The sequence below is a fragment of the Pseudochaenichthys georgianus genome, chromosome 16 (assembly GCF_902827115.2).
Source record: "Pseudochaenichthys georgianus chromosome 16, fPseGeo1.2, whole genome shotgun sequence".
NCBI lineage: Eukaryota > Metazoa > Chordata > Actinopteri > Perciformes > Channichthyidae > Pseudochaenichthys > Pseudochaenichthys georgianus.
Genome location: NC_047518.2, coordinates 24,458,870 through 24,480,835, shown reverse-complemented (window position 1 = coordinate 24,480,835; position 21,966 = coordinate 24,458,870). Strand labels below are relative to the sequence as shown.

Genomic DNA, 21,966 nt, shown 5'->3' with positions numbered 1-21,966 from the left:
GACTTCCATAAGATCCTAAAATCCAGAGATATTAGATAAAAAGGTTATAGCAAGGCTCAAATATCAGTTATATTTATTACCTGTAGTCTAACGATCTGTACGTTTGTTAACAATCAAGACAGTTTGTTAACAATCAAGACAGTTTGTTTCGGCAACATTTTAAGTAATGAGTTTCAGCAGAATATGTATACGTCTGCCAAGAAATCAAGTAGAAGAATAATTGTTATGTTTATTTATTAAAGGGATATACAGCTTTCTGATTTACAATAAATGACTGTGAAGTGACTTTAGTTGGAGGACATGGTGTTGCGAATCCAGGAGTTGTAGTTGCAGACCTTGGCGTACACTCCGGGCTTGTTCCTCTCGGCGCAGCCATAACCCCAGGACACCACTCCCTGCAGCTGACCGTTGCACACCACGGGGCCTCCAGAGTCTCCCTGAGAGCATGCAGAGAGAAAGGACAACATGTGAGCACAGCTGATCTGAAGTTGGCTGTGTTGGCTATAGGAAACTGTAACTGTGTCTCGTACCTGGCAGGAGTCCTTGCCTCCCTCAAGGAATCCGGCACAGAACATGTTGGAGGTGATCTGTCCAGGGTAGGCGGACCTGCAGCTGCTGTCGCTCAGAATGGGGGCATCCAGGCACCTCAGACGATCAGGGTAGTTGCCTACAGAGGAACAAAGTCAATACATGTGGTGTTCATACTCAAACATGTAGCCAAACTGTCTTCCAGGTGTGACTGCAGTGAGTTACTGACTTCCAGAGCCGCTGGTGTTGCCCCATCCAGAGATCAGGCAGCGGGTGCCAGAGCTGGCACAGCTGGAAGGCAGGGACACGGTGCGGACGTAGCTGTTCAGGGAGGCGGGGGTGCTCAGCTTGATCAGCATGATGTCATTGTCCATGTTGCGGCTGTTGTAGCTGGGGTGACGGATGACCTTGGCAGAGTTGATGAACTGCTCAGTGCCCTCATTGAAGGCAATGTTGTGCTCACCCAGATGCACCTGCACGCGGCTGCATAGAGAGGCAGGATTAACTAAGTTGACAATACAACTTATTGAGGTAGTTTACGCTTTTTAAGGATATAGATAAAAAGCTTTGCAGCAGTTTTATGTTGAGAAAGTATTTTATCTGAAAGCAAATGTGTGCCCTTACGACTTGTAACAGTGAGCAGCAGACAGCACCCAGGTGCTGGAGATCAGGGAGGCTCCACAGAAGTGGTAGCCAGAGTTCAGAGAGACCTGGTACTGCACAGAGTTCTTTCTGCACTCGTAGCCGCCAACAATCTTGTCATCCTCAATGGGAGCAGCATCTGAAACATAAACCGTGTAAAACTATTTAAAGAGCCTAAATCACACTTCTTAAAATTACACAAACAAAATAAATTGAATGTAAAAGATTATAAACACAATATGCAAGAACTTACAGGCTGCAGCGAGCAAGGCGAGGAGAATAAAGTACTTCATTATGTACTGATGAGTCAACACACCACTGGAGCAGATGCAGTGGGTTTATATACTGTACAGCTACAGGCAGACCACTCGTTATCTTACTCGCTCATGGATTGTTCCATGCACCTTGCACAATGATTAAACATTATCCCCCCTGGGAAACAGCAGCATGGTCAAGGAGAAAAACACCTAGAATTGTATGTCATCATTTTTCCAGTTAACAGATACATAGCCTACATATGCAACACTCAACTTTGTTAGCTTTATATTACAACTATGTTTTATATTTTGGTAGTAATGCACATGTACAAAGCCCGTATTACTATAGGTGGAGGAGACACATAAACAAATGTTTCATGTTTAGCGCCAGAGTCCATACATTTTTCAAAAATAATATAGTTTTTATATTTGTTATTATCACATTTTATTTTTAATAATTGTATTAACTATTATTCAATAATTGCATTGACATTAGATATAACCAATGATTATCAGGGTGATGTTCCACTATGCAAATCTACAAGCTTTTGCATTATTAGTCATTTTGTGGCGAATAATCAAAAAGATAAAATTGATATTTCTTGCAGAGGTGGAAGAAGAACTCGGATCTTGTACTTAAGTAAAAGTAGAAGTAACAGAGTGTAGTAATATTCTGTTACAACTAAAAGTCCTGTAATTCAAATGTTACTCAAGTAAAAGTACAAAAATATTGGCATCAAAATATACTTAAAGTACCAAAAGTAAAAGTACTCATTATGCAAATTGTTCCATTTCAGAATAATGTATTTTATATATTTTGATTATCATTATTGATGCATTAAAGTGTTATCAAAGCTGGTAAAGTAGCAGCTAGTTTTGAATGACTTTGTATACTGGAGGGGAGCTTGTGAATTTACTCCAGGTGTAACTAAAGTCTTATTTAAGTGTTGATTATATTTCATATCAATCATTAATCCAAGTCTGCAAAGTAACTAAAGGTAATACATAGATGTAGTGGAGTAAAAGTTCACCATTTACTTCTGAATTGTATTGGATTAGAAGTACAAAGTAACAAAAGATTGAAATACTCAAGTGTTTCAAAATGATACTGAGTAAATGTACTCAGTTACTCCCAACCTCTGATTGCTTGTTTGAAGTAAATATGTCTATGGAATATTGCACTTATTGTAAATCGCTTTGGATAAAAGCTCAACTAAATGCTATGTAATGTAATTATTTATGTGACCCTTTAATTATGTATGTATACACATATGGATATTTCTAATATATCCATTAGAAATAAAGTGAAATGTGGTTTTCTATTGGTCCATTTCATTTTATGTTGGTGTACTTTTCCAAAAACTCTAAATAGCCGCTTTGAAAATCTAAAATGTTTGTCCATTTAGGTATTTTCAAAATAAAATAAAAATATCAGTGACATAAAGCATGACCATTTTACGTGTTTTTCTAGATACATGTTCTCTCGATACATGTGGAATACAATAGGTACAACAATAATCATTCATATTCAGATTAAACCTTTCTCTCCGACCTGATTGGTCCTGAACATCGGCTCCTCCGTGACGTCCAAAATAAGCGACTGTCTTCGGTTTGTGTATCGGTTGCTGAGCTAACAGCTGCACCAAGTGTGTTTTGATTGTGTTTTGCCTCCCATGTGCAGTTATCATGAGGTAAGGATCACAACAGCGTGGGCTGTCATGTCATGTAAATTAATAAATTAATTAATTCTGGAAATGTTTTTATTATTTTTCACTGGCATGTGATCTTCTATCGTACACTTTACTGTTTTAGTTTTAAATGCATACAAATAGACATGAACATTATACAAAAATATATCATTTGGGTTCATACCAATGTATGCATGCCTTTTACTTTATACTATTAGAAAAATACTTACGCAACAATACATAACATTTGTGACTAATGACATCTTTTCTTCTTCCAAAGATGCCTGAAGATAAGAGATGCAGTGAGGAAGACCTGGACTCCAGGTGGGGAGAGGAACTGAATCACCCTGCATCTGAATCCCACTCATCGGGGTTCGTGGAGACTGACGGCAGTGTTAACTTTGAAACAGCAGGTGGAACACTTAATCAACACAGTGGACACATATTGCCGCAGGTAGGGATGGAAGCAGAGTCTCAGATGACATCTGCAAATGTGTGCAGCTCTACAACGGACCGTCTTGGGCAGCATGTGGAGACACACAGGAAACGTGGGCGCCCGCGGAAAATAAAGTCATTGTTGACTAAAGACAATAAATACCCAGATTCTGCTGGTTTTGATGCAGTTCAACATAAGGAGATCAGCACGACAATACCTCTGCCAACAAGTTTAGAGAACTACAACAGTAAGGATGTGCCTAACACCATAGGCGGGGCTCCTCGCTGTGACCTTGTGCTGCCAAAAAGAAAAAGAGGAAGGCCACGAAAAACAGAAACCTCAGCTTATAACGCTATGGTTGCTAAGATTGGTGCTGCTAGTTCTCCTGCGGCTTTGGCTGATGCTTATAATGTAAGCCGCGCTACACGGACACTGAGGAGTCAAGCTGATCAACACCCTTCGAAACAGGATGGAAAGCCTTATTGTGATAGCAAGGAAGACTTCGAGCACAATAGTAACATATTGAACTATCAAGGTTTTATGAGAAGAAGAGCTAAACAGGCTGATCAGCAGGTTCCAGCAAAAGTGTCCAGACTGGATGTTTCCCAGGAGGCTTGCCCACTGTTGAGCAACCACACAGGCTGTGGGGAGGGGGCTGAGACAGATAAGCAGGTGGGAATTAACACAGACAAGCAAGAGGCCGGTACAGACGAGAGGACCTGTCACCTCTCCCTGCAGTCTGGAGGAGAGCAGCAGACGGAGCCTGAAGTTATTCCTTCAAAGCGTTTGAACGTGGTAGGCCCAACTTCAGGAAACATGAATGACAGGGAGGAATTACAATCCAAAAGCATATTTGAATCACAAAATATTGAAGCCTTACAGAAAACATTAGCCGTAACAAAATCTCAAATACCTAAACCTGTAAGTGTGCCCCCTGCTGTGAAAGCTGAGCAAATTGAAATTGAGCTGAATCCTTTAAATCCTATGTCAAATAGTCTTGAATCTTTACATTGCAATGCCAGCACCACAGCTGAGAGTCCAAACGGCTATTTCAGGCGCAGGAGAGGCGGCAAGAGAAGAAGGAGAATGGGTAATAATAATAATAATAATGTACAGGGCCAAACAGGAAGTTATGACACCAAGGACGCCAACTCAAATGTCAGCTACATTAAAAAAGGAGGGAACATTTTGATGAAATGTGGTTACTGTGAGCAAACATTTAAGTTTCATTCTCAGTTCGTCATCCATCAACGTATTCATACAGGAGAACGACCTTTCAAATGCTCTGAATGTGGAAAAGGCTTTAGCAAAAATTCCAACTTAAATCTTCATCTCAAGACACACAATAAGAGCAACATAAATAAAAAATGTCCATTTTGCAAGATCAAATTCTCTTGCTCGGAATATGCCACTCATATGAGAGAGCATGCACACAACCAGGACTTTGAGGACACCAGATCTGAAAGAAGCAGCAGAGGGAACCACCGGGAAAATAGTCAGGGGTATCAGAGACACATTTCCCCAGAAGAGAAAGAGAAAAAAGAGTGCCAGTACTGTGGTAAAACATTCCCGTTTCAGTCTGCCCTCATCAGACATGTGCGGGCCCACACTGGAGAGAAGCCTTATAAATGTGACATATGTGGCAAAGCTTTCGGTCAGGCGTATTTCCTCCGAGTTCATGAGCTGACACACTGGTCTGTGAAGCGTTACAACTGTACCCGCTGTGAGAAATCATTCACTCATTACAGCAACGCAAAAAATCACACTTGCAGACCCTCGGAAAGCAGTGACGAATCACAAGCCGACAGACGTGTAAAGTCTTCACTAACGTACACGTGCCACATCTGCAAGAATATCTTTGCCCATCTGCAGGAGTTCAACAGCCATATGAGAGAACACACCGGCGCAAAGCTGTATCGCTGCTTGTATTGCGACAAGCTGTTTGGTGTGCTGTCTGGATTTAACGCCCATCGCAGTAACTGCAGAGGAGAGAAGAATAACACCTCCAGCTTCGAGATAAAAGCAGAAGAAACAATGTCATTAATTCAGTACAAGGTGCCTGCACTAAGGTGTGCAGCAGGACACAATTCAGCTTCTCCACTCACTGCTGGAAATTGTGAAACACTCAAAAACACATCAGCCGCCAGCCCCAAGAAACACCTTGCTAAAGTAAAAAAATGTTTCCAGTCGACATTCGTACCGGCTCATCAACTCTCACACTTTGTGTCAAAGTTAAATAAACTTGATAACGGCTCAGACCCCAGGAAATATTTTTGTCCAAGCTGTGGGCGGCTGTTCAGACACATGGGCCGACTCCGAGCCCACATGCTCACCCATGGCCCGGGTCAAAGTTACACCTGCTCCTGCTGCGGCAAGACTCTAGAAGACTGGAATAAACTTTGGCTTCATCAGAGAATCCACCGACAGAGACGCGGCCGTTTTACTTGTCCCCAGTGCGGGAAAGGTTTTCGGTTTGTGGGAACATACAAAAAACACATGAGGGAACATGCAGAGGTGCAGTGGGTTCCGTTCAGGCCCAGAAAAACGTTTCGGCCTTATGAATGTGATGAGTGCAGGTGCCGCTTTAAGACTCTAGATTTGCTGTTCAGTCACCAGATTTGCCATAACTCAATGCAAAAGGACTCTGATTTTGATGTAATCATAGATGATAGCCCTACACAGTTCACCAAGAGCAACCACGAAGCTACATTAAGCCCAGATCCTGAATTAAACAACTCTTTTCTTGGCCCTGTATCCCAATGTTCAGTAACTCAAGAGTTTCCTCTAGCGCCAATGACTTCCTCGATCCAAAGTAAGCATCTGGATTTGGGTAAGAGTACCCAGCAACAGAGCAGCACACATTGTATCCAAGACAGAGAAACCAGTTGGGACAGAATAGATGAAAATGCACTTGGGAAACCAATTACTGTAAGCCAAAATGCCAGCACATCACATGAAGGGTCTTCAGATGGTATTAAGTGTGCTGTGTGCGGTAATGCATATCCTGCCATTTCAGACCTCTATCACCATTATTTGCAGCATGCTAGAGGCCAGCTGTAATAACCTAAACAGAGACACAATGCACTGTGTATGTGTTTATACTTTTTTTAATACATTGTTTAACAGGGACTTCTTTTGTCCTAGATCAGAAAAGATTGTCATTTACCCACATGGTAAGGTTATGGGAAATATAATGCAGCAAAATGGAAGATTAGTTTGCGATCATGTATTCAACCTGTTTACAGATTCTGAAATATACTGAATGTACAAAATATTAGGGACACTTTTTGTTTTGTTTTTGGACACTTGAGAAAGAACTTGAGCCTTATTTAGTTTATATAATTACATTTCTGCCCAACACTAAAGCAATGCAGATAAAAATAACATGTCAAAGGGGTTTATTTCAGATCATGCCAGTCTTTTCTTGACTCAAATCAAAATCAAAAAATGTTCAGACATTGATTGACATTTGTTTTGTTCTGTTTTCCAACAAGGACACCTCTTAGCATAATGTATTAACATTGAAAGTGAATATATCCATTTAACTCACACACATTTTTCATTATCAAATTGACGTAGGAGTTTTCTCCATTATGGACTTGTAATATTATGAAAGCTGAAATGAAGTTTTGCTCATTATTCTAAAAAGATTTACTCAAAAACACACACTTGACACCTGCAACAGGAATTGTTGTTGAACATCCATATTTTTGTACTGCCTTTGAAAAAATATTTGTTCTTGCTTGAATGTCTGGTTTTATTTTGGTATAATCATGAAAATCTGTTCAAAATGTGTTTCCAAGATACTCCGTGTATATGGTTGTATGCTATAGTTAGTCTTAAAACTAATAAAGGTCATTTTTGTATCTCTGTGATCATGTCTGTCAAACTTGGGTCCAAATGTAGAACGCTTTATAAAATAAGACTTCCATAAGATCCTAAAATCCAGAGATATTAGATAAAAAGGTTATAGCAAGGCTCAAATATCAGTTATATTTATTACCTGTAGTCTAACGATCTGTACGTTTGTTAACAATCAAGACAGTTTGTTAACAATCAAGACAGTTTGTTTCGGCAACATTTTAAGTAATGAGTTTCAGCAGAATATGTATACGTCTGCCAAGAAATCAAGTAGAAGAATAATTGTTATGTTTATTTATTAAAGGGATATACAGCTTTCTGATTTACAATAAATGACTGTGAAGTGACTTTAGTTGGAGGACATGGTGTTGCGAATCCAGGAGTTGTAGTTGCAGACCTTGGCGTACACTCCGGGCTTGTTCCTCTCGGCGCAGCCATAACCCCAGGACACCACTCCCTGCAGCTGACCGTTGCACACCACGGGGCCTCCAGAGTCTCCCTGAGAGCATGCAGAGAGAAAGGACAACATGTGAGCACAGCTGATCTGAAGTTGGCTGTGTTGGCTATAGGAAACTGTAACTGTGTCTCGTACCTGGCAGGAGTCCTTGCCTCCCTCAAGGAATCCGGCACAGAACATGTTGGAGGTGATCTGTCCAGGGTAGGCGGACCTGCAGCTGCTGTCGCTCAGAATGGGGGCATCCAGGCACCTCAGACGATCAGGGTAGTTGCCTACAGAGGAACAAAGTCAATACATGTGGTGTTCATACTCAAACATGTAGCCAAACTGTCTTCCAGGTGTGACTGCAGTGAGTTACTGACTTCCAGAGCCGCTGGTGTTGCCCCATCCAGAGATCAGGCAGCGGGTGCCAGAGCTGGCACAGCTGGAAGGCAGGGACACGGTGCGGACGTAGCTGTTCAGGGAGGCGGGGGTGCTCAGCTTGATCAGCATGATGTCATTGTCCATGTTGCGGCTGTTGTAGCTGGGGTGACGGATGACCTTGGCAGAGTTGATGAACTGCTCAGTGCCCTCATTGAAGGCAATGTTGTGCTCACCCAGATGCACCTGCACGCGGCTGCATAGAGAGGCAGGATTAACTAAGTTGACAATACAACTTATTGAGGTAGTTTACGCTTTTTAAGGATATAGATAAAAAGCTTTGCAGCAGTTTTATGTTGAGAAAGTATTTTATCTGAAAGCAAATGTGTGCCCTTACGACTTGTAACAGTGAGCAGCAGACAGCACCCAGGTGCTGGAGATCAGGGAGGCTCCACAGAAGTGGTAGCCAGAGTTCAGAGAGACCTGGTACTGCACAGAGTTCTTTCTGCACTCGTAGCCGCCAACAATCTTGTCATCCTCAATGGGAGCAGCATCTGAAACATAAACCGTGTAAAACTATTTAAAGAGCCTAAATCACACTTCTTAAAATTACACAAACAAAATAAATTGAATGTAAAAGATTATAAACACAATATGCAAGAACTTACAGGCTGCAGCGAGCAAGGCGAGGAGAATAAAGTACTTCATTATGTACTGATGAGTCAACACACCACTGGAGCAGATGCAGTGGGTTTATATACTGTACAGCTACAGGCAGACCACTCGTTATCTTACTCGCTCATGGATTGTTCCATGCACCTTGCACAATGATTAAACATTATCCCCCCTGGGAAACAGCAGCATGGTCAAGGAGAAAAACACCTAGAATTGTATGTCATCATTTTTCCAGTTAACAGATACATAGCCTACATATGCAACACTCAACTTTGTTAGCTTTATATTACAACTATGTTTTATATTTTGGTAGTAATGCACATGTACAAAGCCCGTATTACTATAGGTGGAGGAGACACATAAACAAATGTTTCATGTTTAGCGCCAGAGTCCATACATTTTTCAAAAATAATATAGTTTTTATATTTGTTATTATCACATTTTATTTTTAATAATTGTATTAACTATTATTCAATAATTGCATTGACATTAGATATAACCAATGATTATCAGGGTGATGTTCCACTATGCAAATCTACAAGCTTTTGCATTATTAGTCATTTTGTGGCGAATAATCAAAAAGATAAAATTGATATTTCTTGCAGAGGTGGAAGAAGAACTCGGATCTTGTACTTAAGTAAAAGTAGAAGTAACAGAGTGTAGTAATATTCTGTTACAACTAAAAGTCCTGTAATTCAAATGTTACTCAAGTAAAAGTACAAAAATATTGGCATCAAAATATACTTAAAGTACCAAAAGTAAAAGTACTCATTATGCAAATTGTTCCATTTCAGAATAATGTATTTTATATATTTTGATTATCATTATTGATGCATTAAAGTGTTATCAAAGCTGGTAAAGTAGCAGCTAGTTTTGAATGACTTTGTATACTGGAGGGGAGCTTGTGAATTTACTCCAGGTGTAACTAAAGTCTTATTTAAGTGTTGATTATATTTCATATCAATCATTAATCCAAGTCTGCAAAGTAACTAAAGGTAATACATAGATGTAGTGGAGTAAAAGTTCACCATTTACTTCTGAATTGTATTGGATTAGAAGTACAAAGTAACAAAAGATTGAAATACTCAAGTGTTTCAAAATGATACTGAGTAAATGTACTCAGTTACTCCCAACCTCTGATTGCTTGTTTGAAGTAAATATGTCTATGGAATATTGCACTTATTGTAAATCGCTTTGGATAAAAGCTCAACTAAATGCTATGTAATGTAATTATTTATGTGACCCTTTAATTATGTATGTATACACATATGGATATTTCTAATATATCCATTAGAAATAAAGTGAAATGTGGTTTTCTATTGGTCCATTTCATTTTATGTTGGTGTACTTTTCCAAAAACTCTAAATAGCCGCTTTGAAAATCTAAAATGTTTGTCCATTTAGGTATTTTCAAAATAAAATAAAAATATCAGTGACATAAAGCATGACCATTTTACGTGTTTTTCTAGATACATGTTCTCTCGATACATGTGGAATACAATAGGTACAACAATAATCATTCATATTCAGATTAAACCTTTCTCTCCGACCTGATTGGTCCTGAACATCGGCTCCTCCGTGACGTCCAAAATAAGCGACTGTCTTCGGTTTGTGTATCGGTTGCTGAGCTAACAGCTGCACCAAGTGTGTTTTGATTGTGTTTTGCCTCCCATGTGCAGTTATCATGAGGTAAGGATCACAACAGCGTGGGCTGTCATGTCATGTAAATTAATAAATTAATTAATTCTGGAAATGTTTTTATTATTTTTCACTGGCATGTGATCTTCTATCGTACACTTTACTGTTTTAGTTTTAAATGCATACAAATAGACATGAACATTATACAAAAATATATCATTTGGGTTCATACCAATGTATGCATGCCTTTTACTTTATACTATTAGAAAAATACTTACGCAACAATACATAACATTTGTGACTAATGACATCTTTTCTTCTTCCAAAGATGCCTGAAGATAAGAGATGCAGTGAGGAAGACCTGGACTCCAGGTGGGGAGAGGAACTGAATCACCCTGCATCTGAATCCCACTCATCGGGGTTCGTGGAGACTGACGGCAGTGTTAACTTTGAAACAGCAGGTGGAACACTTAATCAACACAGTGGACACATATTGCCGCAGGTAGGGATGGAAGCAGAGTCTCAGATGACATCTGCAAATGTGTGCAGCTCTACAACGGACCGTCTTGGGCAGCATGTGGAGACACACAGGAAACGTGGGCGCCCGCGGAAAATAAAGTCATTGTTGACTAAAGACAATAAATACCCAGATTCTGCTGGTTTTGATGCAGTTCAACATAAGGAGATCAGCACGACAATACCTCTGCCAACAAGTTTAGAGAACTACAACAGTAAGGATGTGCCTAACACCATAGGCGGGGCTCCTCGCTGTGACCTTGTGCTGCCAAAAAGAAAAAGAGGAAGGCCACGAAAAACAGAAACCTCAGCTTATAACGCTATGGTTGCTAAGATTGGTGCTGCTAGTTCTCCTGCGGCTTTGGCTGATGCTTATAATGTAAGCCGCGCTACACGGACACTGAGGAGTCAAGCTGATCAACACCCTTCGAAACAGGATGGAAAGCCTTATTGTGATAGCAAGGAAGACTTCGAGCACAATAGTAACATATTGAACTATCAAGGTTTTATGAGAAGAAGAGCTAAACAGGCTGATCAGCAGGTTCCAGCAAAAGTGTCCAGACTGGATGTTTCCCAGGAGGCTTGCCCACTGTTGAGCAACCACACAGGCTGTGGGGAGGGGGCTGAGACAGATAAGCAGGTGGGAATTAACACAGACAAGCAAGAGGCCGGTACAGACGAGAGGACCTGTCACCTCTCCCTGCAGTCTGGAGGAGAGCAGCAGACGGAGCCTGAAGTTATTCCTTCAAAGCGTTTGAACGTGGTAGGCCCAACTTCAGGAAACATGAATGACAGGGAGGAATTACAATCCAAAAGCATATTTGAATCACAAAATATTGAAGCCTTACAGAAAACATTAGCCGTAACAAAATCTCAAATACCTAAACCTGTAAGTGTGCCCCCTGCTGTGAAAGCTGAGCAAATTGAAATTGAGCTGAATCCTTTAAATCCTATGTCAAATAGTCTTGAATCTTTACATTGCAATGCCAGCACCACAGCTGAGAGTCCAAACGGCTATTTCAGGCGCAGGAGAGGCGGCAAGAGAAGAAGGAGAATGGGTAATAATAATAATAATAATGTACAGGGCCAAACAGGAAGTTATGACACCAAGGACGCCAACTCAAATGTCAGCTACATTAAAAAAGGAGGGAACATTTTGATGAAATGTGGTTACTGTGAGCAAACATTTAAGTTTCATTCTCAGTTCGTCATCCATCAACGTATTCATACAGGAGAACGACCTTTCAAATGCTCTGAATGTGGGAAAGGCTTTAGCAAAAATTCCAACTTAAATCTTCATCTCAAGACACACAATAAGAGCAACATAAATAAAAAATGTCCATTTTGCAAGATCAAATTCTCTTGCTCGGAATATGCCACTCATATGAGAGAGCATGCACACAACCAGGACTTTGAGGACACCAGATCTGAAAGAAGCAGCAGAGGGAACCACCGGGAAAATAGTCAGGGGTATCAGAGACACATTTCCCCAGAAGAGAAAGAGAAAAAAGAGTGCCAGTACTGTGGTAAAACATTCCCGTTTCAGTCTGCCCTCATCAGACATGTGCGGGCCCACACTGGAGAGAAGCCTTATAAATGTGACATATGTGGCAAAGCTTTCGGTCAGGCGTATTTCCTCCGAGTTCATGAGCTGACACACTGGTCTGTGAAGCGTTACAACTGTACCCGCTGTGAGAAATCATTCACTCATTACAGCAACGCAAAAAATCACACTTGCAGACCCTCGGAAAGCAGTGACGAATCACAAGCCGACAGACGTGTAAAGTCTTCACTAACGTACACGTGCCACATCTGCAAGAATATCTTTGCCCATCTGCAGGAGTTCAACAGCCATATGAGAGAACACACCGGCGCAAAGCTGTATCGCTGCTTGTATTGCGACAAGCTGTTTGGTGTGCTGTCTGGATTTAACGCCCATCGCAGTAACTGCAGAGGAGAGAAGAATAACACCTCCAGCTTCGAGATAAAAGCAGAAGAAACAATGTCATTAATTCAGTACAAGGTGCCTGCACTAAGGTGTGCAGCAGGACACAATTCAGCTTCTCCACTCACTGCTGGAAATTGTGAAACACTCAAAAACACATCAGCCGCCAGCCCCAAGAAACACCTTGCTAAAGTAAAAAAATGTTTCCAGTCGACATTCGTACCGGCTCATCAACTCTCACACTTTGTGTCAAAGTTAAATAAACTTGATAACGGCTCAGACCCCAGGAAATATTTTTGTCCAAGCTGTGGGCGGCTGTTCAGACACATGGGCCGACTCCGAGCCCACATGCTCACCCATGGCCCGGGTCAAAGTTACACCTGCTCCTGCTGCGGCAAGACTCTAGAAGACTGGAATAAACTTTGGCTTCATCAGAGAATCCACCGACAGAGACGCGGCCGTTTTACTTGTCCCCAGTGCGGGAAAGGTTTTCGGTTTGTGGGAACATACAAAAAACACATGAGGGAACATGCAGAGGTGCAGTGGGTTCCGTTCAGGCCCAGAAAAACGTTTCGGCCTTATGAATGTGATGAGTGCAGGTGCCGCTTTAAGACTCTAGATTTGCTGTTCAGTCACCAGATTTGCCATAACTCAATGCAAAAGGACTCTGATTTTGATGTAATCATAGATGATAGCCCTACACAGTTCACCAAGAGCAACCACGAAGCTACATTAAGCCCAGATCCTGAATTAAACAACTCTTTTCTTGGCCCTGTATCCCAATGTTCAGTAACTCAAGAGTTTCCTCTAGCGCCAATGACTTCCTCGATCCAAAGTAAGCATCTGGATTTGGGTAAGAGTACCCAGCAACAGAGCAGCACACATTGTATCCAAGACAGAGAAACCAGTTGGGACAGAATAGATGAAAATGCACTTGGGAAACCAATTACTGTAAGCCAAAATGCCAGCACATCACATGAAGGGTCTTCAGATGGTATTAAGTGTGCTGTGTGCGGTAATGCATATCCTGCCATTTCAGACCTCTATCACCATTATTTGCAGCATGCTAGAGGCCAGCTGTAATAACCTAAACAGAGACACAATGCACTGTGTATGTGTTTATACTTTTTTTAATACATTGTTTAACAGGGACTTCTTTTGTCCTAGATCAGAAAAGATTGTCATTTACCCACATGGTAAGGTTATGGGAAATATAATGCAGCAAAATGGAAGATTAGTTTGCGATCATGTATTCAACCTGTTTACAGATTCTGAAATATACTGAATGTACAAAATATTAGGGACACTTTTTGTTTTGTTTTTGGACACTTGAGAAAGAACTTGAGCCTTATTTAGTTTATATAATTACATTTCTGCCCAACACTAAAGCAATGCAGATAAAAATAACATGTCAAAGGGGTTTATTTCAGATCATGCCAGTCTTTTCTTGACTCAAATCAAAATCAAAAAATGTTCAGACATTGATTGACATTTGTTTTGTTCTGTTTTCCAACAAGGACACCTCTTAGCATAATGTATTAACATTGAAAGTGAATATATCCATTTAACTCACACACATTTTTCATTATCAAATTGACGTAGGAGTTTTCTCCATTATGGACTTGTAATATTATGAAAGCTGAAATGAAGTTTTGCTCATTATTCTAAAAAGATTTACTCAAAAACACACACTTGACACCTGCAACAGGAATTGTTGTTGAACATCCATATTTTTGTACTGCCTTTGAAAAAATATTTGTTCTTGCTTGAATGTCTGGTTTTATTTTGGTATAATCATGAAAATCTGTTCAAAATGTGTTTCCAAGATACTCCGTGTATATGGTTGTATGCTATAGTTAGTCTTAAAACTAATAAAGGTCATTTTTGTATCTCTGTGATCATGTCTGTCAAACTTGGGTCCAAATGTAGAACGCTTTATAAAATAAGACTTCCATAAGATCCTAAAATCCAGAGATATTAGATAAAAAGGTTATAGCAAGGCTCAAATATCAGTTATATTTATTACCTGTAGTCTAACGATCTGTACGTTTGTTAACAATCAAGACAGTTTGTTAACAATCAAGACAGTTTGTTTCGGCAACATTTTAAGTAATGAGTTTCAGCAGAATATGTATACGTCTGCCAAGAAATCAAGTAGAAGAATAATTGTTATGTTTATTTATTAAAGGGATATACAGCTTTCTGATTTACAATAAATGACTGTGAAGTGACTTTAGTTGGAGGACATGGTGTTGCGAATCCAGGAGTTGTAGTTGCAGACCTTGGCGTACACTCCGGGCTTGTTCCTCTCGGCGCAGCCATAACCCCAGGACACCACTCCCTGCAGCTGACCGTTGCACACCACGGGGCCTCCAGAGTCTCCCTGAGAGCATGCAGAGAGAAAGGACAACATGTGAGCACAGCTGATCTGAAGTTGGCTGTGTTGGCTATAGGAAACTGTAACTGTGTCTCGTACCTGGCAGGAGTCCTTGCCTCCCTCAAGGAATCCGGCACAGAACATGTTGGAGGTGATCTGTCCAGGGTAGGCGGACCTGCAGCTGCTGTCGCTCAGAATGGGGGCATCCAGGCACCTCAGACGATCAGGGTAGTTGCCTACAGAGGAACAAAGTCAATACATGTGGTGTTCATACTCAAACATGTAGCCAAACTGTCTTCCAGGTGTGACTGCAGTGAGTTACTGACTTCCAGAGCCGCTGGTGTTGCCCCATCCAGAGATCAGGCAGCGGGTGCCAGAGCTGGCACAGCTGGAAGGCAGGGACACGGTGCGGACGTAGCTGTTCAGGGAGGCGGGGGTGCTCAGCTTGATCAGCATGATGTCATTGTCCATGTTGCGGCTGTTGTAGCTGGGGTGACGGATGACCTTGGCAGAGTTGATGAACTGCTCAGTGCCCTCATTGAAGGCAATGTTGTGCTCACCCAGATGCACCTGCACGCGGCTGCATAGAGAGGCAGGATTAACTAAGTTGACAATACAACTTATTGAGGTAGTTTACGCTTTTTAAGGATATAGATAAAAAGCTTTGCAGCAGTTTTATGTTGAGAAAGTATTTTATCTGAAAGCAAATGTGTGCCCTTACGACTTGTAACAGTGAGCAGCAGACAGCACCCAGGTGCTGGAGATCAGGGAGGCTCCACAGAAGTGGTAGCCAGAGTTCAGAGAGACCTGGTACTGCACAGAGTTCTTTCTGCACTCGTAGCCGCCAACAATCTTGTCATCCTCAATGGGAGCAGCATCTGAAACATAAACCGTGTAAAACTATTTAAAGAGCCTAAATCACACTTCTTAAAATTACACAAACAAAATAAATTGAATGTAAAAGATTATAAACACAATATGCAAGAACTTACAGGCTGCAGCGAGCAAGGCGAGGAGAATAAAGTACTTCATTATGTACTGATGAGTCAACACACCACTGGAGCAGATGCAGTGGGTTTATATACTGTACAGCTACAGGCAGACCACTCGTTATCTTACTCGCTCATGGATTGTTCCATGCACCTTGCACAATGATTAAACATTATCCCCCCTGGGAAACAGCAGCATGGTCAAGGAGAAAAACACCTAGAATTGTATGTCATCATTTTTCCAGTTAACAGATACATAGCCTACATATGCAACACTCAACTTTGTTAGCTTTATATTACAACTATGTTTTATATTTTGGTAGTAATGCACATGTACAAAGCCCGTATTACTATAGGTGGAGGAGACACATAAACAAATGTTTCATGTTTAGCGCCAGAGTCCATACATTTTTCAAAAATAATATAGTTTTTATATTTGTTATTATCACATTTTATTTTTAATAATTGTATTAACTATTATTCAATAATTGCATTGACATTAGATATAACCAATGATTATCAGGGTGATGTTCCACTATGCAAATCTACAAGCTTTTGCATTATTAGTCATTTTGTGGCGAATAATCAAAAAGATAAAATTGATATTTCTTGCAGAGGTGGAAGAAGAACTCGGATCTTGTACTTAAGTAAAAGTAGAAGTAACAGAGTGTAGTAATATTCTGTTACAACTAAAAGTCCTGTAATTCAAATGTTACTCAAGTAAAAGTACAAAAATATTGGCATCAAAATATACTTAAAGTACCAAAAGTAAAAGTACTCATTATGCAAATTGTTCCATTTCAGAATAATGTATTTTATATATTTTGATTATCATTATTGATGCATTAAAGTGTTATCAAAGCTGGTAAAGTAGCAGCTAGTTTTGAATGACTTTGTATACTGGAGGGGAGCTTGTGAATTTACTCCAGGTGTAACTAAAGTCTTATTTAAGTGTTGATTATATTTCATATCAATCATTAATCCAAGTCTGCAAAGTAACTAAAGGTAATACATAGATGTAGTGGAGTAAAAGTTCACCATTTACTTCTGAATTGTATTGGATTAGAAGTACAAAGTAACAAAAGATTGAAATACTCAAGTGTTTCAAAATGATACTGAGTAAATGTACTCAGTTACTCCCAACCTCTGATTGCTTGTTTGAAGTAAATATGTCTATGGAATATTGCACTTATTGTAAATCGCTTTGGATAAAAGCTCAACTAAATGCTATGTAATGTAATTATTTATGTGACCCTTTAATTATGTATGTATACACATATGGATATTTCTAATATATCCATTAGAAATAAAGTGAAATGTGGTTTTCTATTGGTCCATTTCATTTTATGTTGGTGTACTTTTCCAAAAACTCTAAATAGCCGCTTTGAAAATCTAAAATGTTTGTCCATTTAGGTATTTTCAAAATAAAATAAAAATATCAGTGACATAAAGCATGACCATTTTACGTGTTTTTCTAGATACATGTTCTCTCGATACATGTGGAATACAATAGGTACAACAATAATCATTCATATTCAGATTAAACCTTTCTCTCCGACCTGATTGGTCCTGAACATCGGCTCCTCCGTGACGTCCAAAATAAGCGACTGTCTTCGGTTTGTGTATCGGTTGCTGAGCTAACAGCTGCACCAAGTGTGTTTTGATTGTGTTTTGCCTCCCATGTGCAGTTATCATGAGGTAAGGATCACAACAGCGTGGGCTGTCATGTCATGTCTGCTCGCTGCTCGTTCAGGCTACAGCTTTACATTTAAACTGTGTTTCCCTGTTAGCTAGCAGCTAGCATTGCAAGATCAGCACCTAATGTATGCGGAATGCGCAACCATTGCGGATGTGGTGCAGAAAAAAATGCGCATCGATGCGACAGAATAAAAACGTCAACTTCGCTGATACAAAACTGTTATAAAATGCTTCACAGTTGTAAGCAGTGTTATGTTTTGTTGTTGTATTTCAGCTCTGGAGGATATTATCTGCCTTGAAGGAACACTGTATGACAGCTGGACTTATAGATGTAGCTCTTAGCCTGCTTTAGGTGTTTTTACACCGTCTATATGTTCTTAGTGACATATCACTATAAATAAAGATGATATGGGAATTGGATTTAAGTGGCTGCAGCTAGCCATAAAAGTCTCTTGACTCTTAGTAAACAATATGATTGTATCTCAATCAAGCTGCAACAATGACTTGATTGATTTGAAGAATACTGTTAAAAATAACACTTTAACTCTTTATTTCCCTAAGAAATTAGCTAAAGACAAATCCTTATTATCTGATGCAGTATACTGAAGAGTTGCAATGTCTTCAGCAGTAGGCTTAGTAACACATTGAACTTGTGTTAATGGAGCAACAGCTGCCAGTATCAGAATTGGCCCACCTGTCAGTTCTGCTGTAAATCAGGTCTGACCCATGACTGAGTACTACGAGGAGGGGGGGCTGCTGTACGAGCAATCACCTCCCATGCACATCAAAGTGGAGTCTCCGGAGGGACCCTTTGGAGGGGGAGCCTCAGAAAACGGCTTCCCCAGGGAGGATGATGACTCCGAGGGCAGCTGTGACCAGAGCAGTGGCTTGCCTGGAGGACTCCCCTTCAACGTGGTAGTGGTGCATCCCAACATCATGGCACCCGGCATGTCCTCAGACGACCTCTTGTCTATTGAACAAAGTAAGCCTGAGATTAAGAACTTTATTGGAAGCTGGATTTCATGTTTCCTTGCTTATGTGTACATTTCTGCTGAGCATGTGGTTCTTATTGACCATAGTTAACATGAAATGCTTTTTCAGCAGTATATTAAAGCACAGGCCAAGATACAAAGTAATACACACTATCTATGTAAACAGCCACGGCATTTTAAACATTTAGATCCGACATTATCACTGAAAGAAGATTGGATAAATATTGACGTTTATGCTCCATATCTTTCCAAAAGTAGTAATATAAGAGTGATTTTGGCTTAGCAAAGTGGAAATAAGGCTGACACTGTTAAAGCACATTTCTCTTCACATTCATCTTCACTTGAAACTTTTTTCTTTCCCTTTTGGGCTGTCCTCTCACCATTTTTTCTTAACAGACAGAGCTATGTCAGCTGCGCTGGCTGCTGGTGGTGCGGGAAAAAGAAAGAGTCGTTTCAGTGGAGCAGAGCTGGAGGTGTTGGTGTCAGAAGTCACTCGGTGTGAAGGGGAGCTCTTTGGTCCTGCAGGGAGACTCCGGCGGCGGGAGAGAGAGCGCATCTGGGCAGGCATCCTAGAGAGAGTCAACGCCGTGTCCAGAGTCCCACGCACACTTCGAGAGGTGAAGAAGCGCTGGGACGACCTAAAGAGACGCAACGGAGGCCGGCTGGCTGATGCCCGGCACCGCACCTGTTACCTGCCATCCAGCAGAGGAGCTTCGATGCTTGGCCATCCTTCACAGTCTAGCCCCAGGCTTCAGCATGCCCGGCAAAAGCAAAGCACCAGACCAAAGCCCAGTTTCCCATGCTTCCCTGACTCTGATACAGGTGAAATATGAGTATTTTTCTTTGAAGATTCTCGAGATGCAACTAACATCTACTCAGGTCTAATTACAATATTTCTTTGCAGGTGTTGGTGGCGAAGGGTCAGAGAGAGATGCTTTGGACAAAGACGAAGACAATCCTGAGCGTGACAAAGAGATGGGAGAATCTGAGTGTGAACCAGTAGAGAACAGCATGGAAGAAAAATTGGGATTAGGGCTTGGTCTGGGCATAGGACCCCCACCTCCTTCAGAACGATGGCTGCCTCCTTCCCCTCTCTACAGTGCTCCTTTCCTCAATGGCAGCCCCCAGCCCAGTAGTCCTCAGCCATCACTCGGAGCACAGCAGGGGCCTCTTGAAGAACCTCCACGCAGCTCCTGGCTTGAAGATGAGCTTCGAGGGTTAGGGGAGGCAGCAATTCAACTGGGAAATCGGGTAGAGAAAAGCCTGCTGGAGTTTGGGGAAGGTTTCCGACAGGACATCAGGACACTTGTTGCTTCACAAGAGACACTAGCAGGCAGTCTACAACAAAACAATGTCCTCTTGCAAAGGCTTTTAGGAGTGCTTGAGGCCCAGCAGCAGCCACAACAACATCGTGTTCAACAAGCATACCAGACGCAAACATCGCAACAGCCCTTACAGCCACAGGCCGCTCAGCAGCTACAACACACAGAACCACCGCAGCCTCAACAACAGCGGATTGAAGCACCACTGCAAACACAACATCAGCAGCAGCCACTGGTGGTACAACAACAGCAGCAAATACAGCAGCAGCCACAAGTCCCCCAGCAACCAACTAATCAGACAACTGTGGCTGTAGTTCCTGCATCATCATCCCCTGAAGAACTTGGCACTTTTCCTTTGGAAGCACCCACAAACACAAACAGAAGTGTACAGAAGCCACGGCGAGGAAGAGCTGTTGATCACAGGCGCAGAAGACGGCGCTGATGAGAAAGCATTTAGAAACTCAAAGTGGACATCATGCATAGTTGGTGTTACAAAAATGCGACAAGATGTCAGGCTCTTTTTCTATTGACTGTATCGCTGTAAAAAATATAATATATGAGTTTTACGTCCCACTTCAAATCCATCTTGCACTTAAGTTTGTCTTCAGAGAGGACTGAAATCCATAAGATAATAACACGTGATAATATGGTGGCCTTAATCATTAGCTTGTTTCTTGAGAATATGATGAAAGACTTCCTGAAAAACAGCAGCTCTTTGGATTGACATTTTCCTTCATGAGATTGAAAAACCAGACAAGACATACTATAGGATCTGATGCTTATTATGCATGTCACTGCACATGCTATGCAGCCGAACTGACACTCTTACTAGTTTAGCACTGTCTCAATTCTCCTGATTCACTAACTACATCGTCATAGAATACTTGTAATCTGCAGTTGCCATATATGGTAGTCAAACAGCTATTGTACTTACCTGCTAATAATATGCTTTTGCTTTTTAACAGTTCACTGGAAAATAATGTTCTGTTTGGTGTGTTTCGAGACAACAGTGTTACATTAAGTCTATCACATTTTTGGTTAAAACTGAAACACCTTCCGGCATAAACATCACAGTAGGCATCAGACTTTAACTCGTATGTTTCTGGTGGAATATAAGAGCATAGATAAGTGTGTACGGGATATGTATTCTATTCTTGCATGCAGTACGATGAATGTGTTTGTAGATAGTCGCAAAGAAACAGCATATGGCCATCATCTACGTAGTTTTGCACAATATATATATTTTGTAGATAGTGACTGTTCCAATGAAATGTAACTAAACTTTAATAAAAGTCAGACATGGACTTAAAATCCAGCTGATCACTTGTGATTTTGTGATTATAGCATATCAAAAAATGTTTATTTAATGTTGAAGTTTATTTATGTTGTTACGAAGGTGTTTACTGTGTATAACAACAAAGACGGCAGTAGTAGAACACGGAAATTATAAACTTAAAGTTTCTAATTATATTTTAAGAAATTATGAAGCACAGATGGTTGTCAATAATGGGTCTTTTATTTTGAAAATGTCAACCGGAAGTGTCATTACTTTTTCATACTGGCTACATGAGCATGATCCTGTATAA

The 21,966-nt window shown here is 40.8% G+C and overlaps 6 protein-coding genes across 6 annotated transcripts; 3 read left to right on the top strand and 3 right to left on the bottom strand.

The window, feature by feature from the left end:
- Positions 1-56: 56 nt before the first annotated feature.
- On the bottom strand, positions 57-1,542 carry LOC117461254 (trypsin-3). The gene is made up of 5 exons (XM_034103063.2): positions 1,424-1,542; positions 1,153-1,309; positions 758-1,011; positions 531-667; positions 57-437 (listed from the first exon to the last, which is right to left on the bottom strand). Exons 1-5 carry the CDS (start codon positions 1,461-1,463, stop codon positions 288-290), a joined length of 738 nt encoding a protein of 245 aa, XP_033958954.1. The 5' UTR covers positions 1,464-1,542; the 3' UTR covers positions 57-287.
- Positions 1,543-3,010: 1,468 nt separating this feature from the next.
- LOC117460647 (zinc finger protein 184-like) lies at positions 3,011-7,417 on the top strand. Its single transcript, XM_034102199.2, has 2 exons — positions 3,011-3,118; positions 3,396-7,417. The coding sequence occupies exons 1-2, from the start codon at positions 3,101-3,103 to the stop codon at positions 6,609-6,611; spliced, it is 3,234 nt and encodes a 1,077-aa protein (XP_033958090.2). The 5' UTR covers positions 3,011-3,100; the 3' UTR covers positions 6,612-7,417.
- A 113-nt stretch (positions 7,418-7,530) lies between these two features.
- LOC117460916 (trypsin-3) lies at positions 7,531-9,016 on the bottom strand. Its single transcript, XM_034102540.2, has 5 exons — positions 8,898-9,016; positions 8,627-8,783; positions 8,232-8,485; positions 8,005-8,141; positions 7,531-7,911 (listed from the first exon to the last, which is right to left on the bottom strand). The coding sequence occupies exons 1-5, from the start codon at positions 8,935-8,937 to the stop codon at positions 7,762-7,764; spliced, it is 738 nt and encodes a 245-aa protein (XP_033958431.2). The 5' UTR covers positions 8,938-9,016; the 3' UTR covers positions 7,531-7,761.
- Positions 9,017-10,478: 1,462 nt separating this feature from the next.
- LOC117460646 (zinc finger protein 184-like) lies at positions 10,479-14,891 on the top strand. Its single transcript, XM_071205854.1, has 2 exons — positions 10,479-10,592; positions 10,870-14,891. Exons 1-2 carry the CDS (start codon positions 10,575-10,577, stop codon positions 14,083-14,085), a joined length of 3,234 nt encoding a protein of 1,077 aa, XP_071061955.1. The 5' UTR covers positions 10,479-10,574; the 3' UTR covers positions 14,086-14,891.
- Positions 14,892-15,004: 113 nt separating this feature from the next.
- On the bottom strand, positions 15,005-16,490 carry LOC117460915 (trypsin-3). Its single transcript, XM_034102539.2, has 5 exons — positions 16,372-16,490; positions 16,101-16,257; positions 15,706-15,959; positions 15,479-15,615; positions 15,005-15,385 (listed from the first exon to the last, which is right to left on the bottom strand). The coding sequence occupies exons 1-5, from the start codon at positions 16,409-16,411 to the stop codon at positions 15,236-15,238; spliced, it is 738 nt and encodes a 245-aa protein (XP_033958430.1). The 5' UTR covers positions 16,412-16,490; the 3' UTR covers positions 15,005-15,235.
- Positions 16,491-17,930: 1,440 nt separating this feature from the next.
- On the top strand, positions 17,931-21,691 carry LOC117460914 (uncharacterized). The gene is made up of 4 exons (XM_034102538.2): positions 17,931-18,066; positions 18,341-19,048; positions 19,455-19,880; positions 19,963-21,691. Exons 2-4 carry the CDS (start codon positions 18,793-18,795, stop codon positions 20,820-20,822), a joined length of 1,542 nt encoding a protein of 513 aa, XP_033958429.1. The 5' UTR covers positions 17,931-18,066; positions 18,341-18,792; the 3' UTR covers positions 20,823-21,691.
- The last annotated feature ends 275 nt before the right edge of the window (positions 21,692-21,966 follow it).

Bases quoted from the DNA above. Each gene is read 5' to 3' on its own strand.
- LOC117461254 (XM_034103063.2), bottom strand. From the start codon at position 1,463: ATGAAGTACTTTATTCTCCTCGCCTTGCTCGCTGCAGCCT. The intron at 668-757 runs GTCAGTAACTCA...GTTCCTCTGTAG, and splicing joins CAACACCAGCGGCTCTGGAA to GCAACTACCCTGATCGTCTG. The intron at 438-530 runs GTACGAGACACA...GCATGCTCTCAG, and splicing joins GAGGCAAGGACTCCTGCCAG to GGAGACTCTGGAGGCCCCGT.
- LOC117460916 (XM_034102540.2), bottom strand. From the start codon at position 8,937: ATGAAGTACTTTATTCTCCTCGCCTTGCTCGCTGCAGCCT. The intron at 8,784-8,897 runs GTAAGTTCTTGC...TTTATGTTTCAG, and splicing joins CGCCTTGCTCGCTGCAGCCT to ATGCTGCTCCCATTGAGGAT. The intron at 8,486-8,626 runs GTAAGGGCACAC...CTCTCTATGCAG, and splicing joins GCTGCTCACTGTTACAAGTC to CCGCGTGCAGGTGCATCTGG.
- LOC117460915 (XM_034102539.2), bottom strand. From the start codon at position 16,411: ATGAAGTACTTTATTCTCCTCGCCTTGCTCGCTGCAGCCT. The intron at 16,258-16,371 runs GTAAGTTCTTGC...TTTATGTTTCAG, and splicing joins CGCCTTGCTCGCTGCAGCCT to ATGCTGCTCCCATTGAGGAT. The intron at 15,616-15,705 runs GTCAGTAACTCA...GTTCCTCTGTAG, and splicing joins CAACACCAGCGGCTCTGGAA to GCAACTACCCTGATCGTCTG.
- LOC117460914 (XM_034102538.2), top strand. From the start codon at position 18,793: ATGACTGAGTACTACGAGGAGGGGGGGCTGCTGTACGAGCAATCACCT. The intron at 19,049-19,454 runs GTAAGCCTGAGA...TTTTCTTAACAG, and splicing joins CCTCTTGTCTATTGAACAAA to ACAGAGCTATGTCAGCTGCG. The intron at 19,881-19,962 runs GTGAAATATGAG...ATTTCTTTGCAG, and splicing joins CTTCCCTGACTCTGATACAG to GTGTTGGTGGCGAAGGGTCA.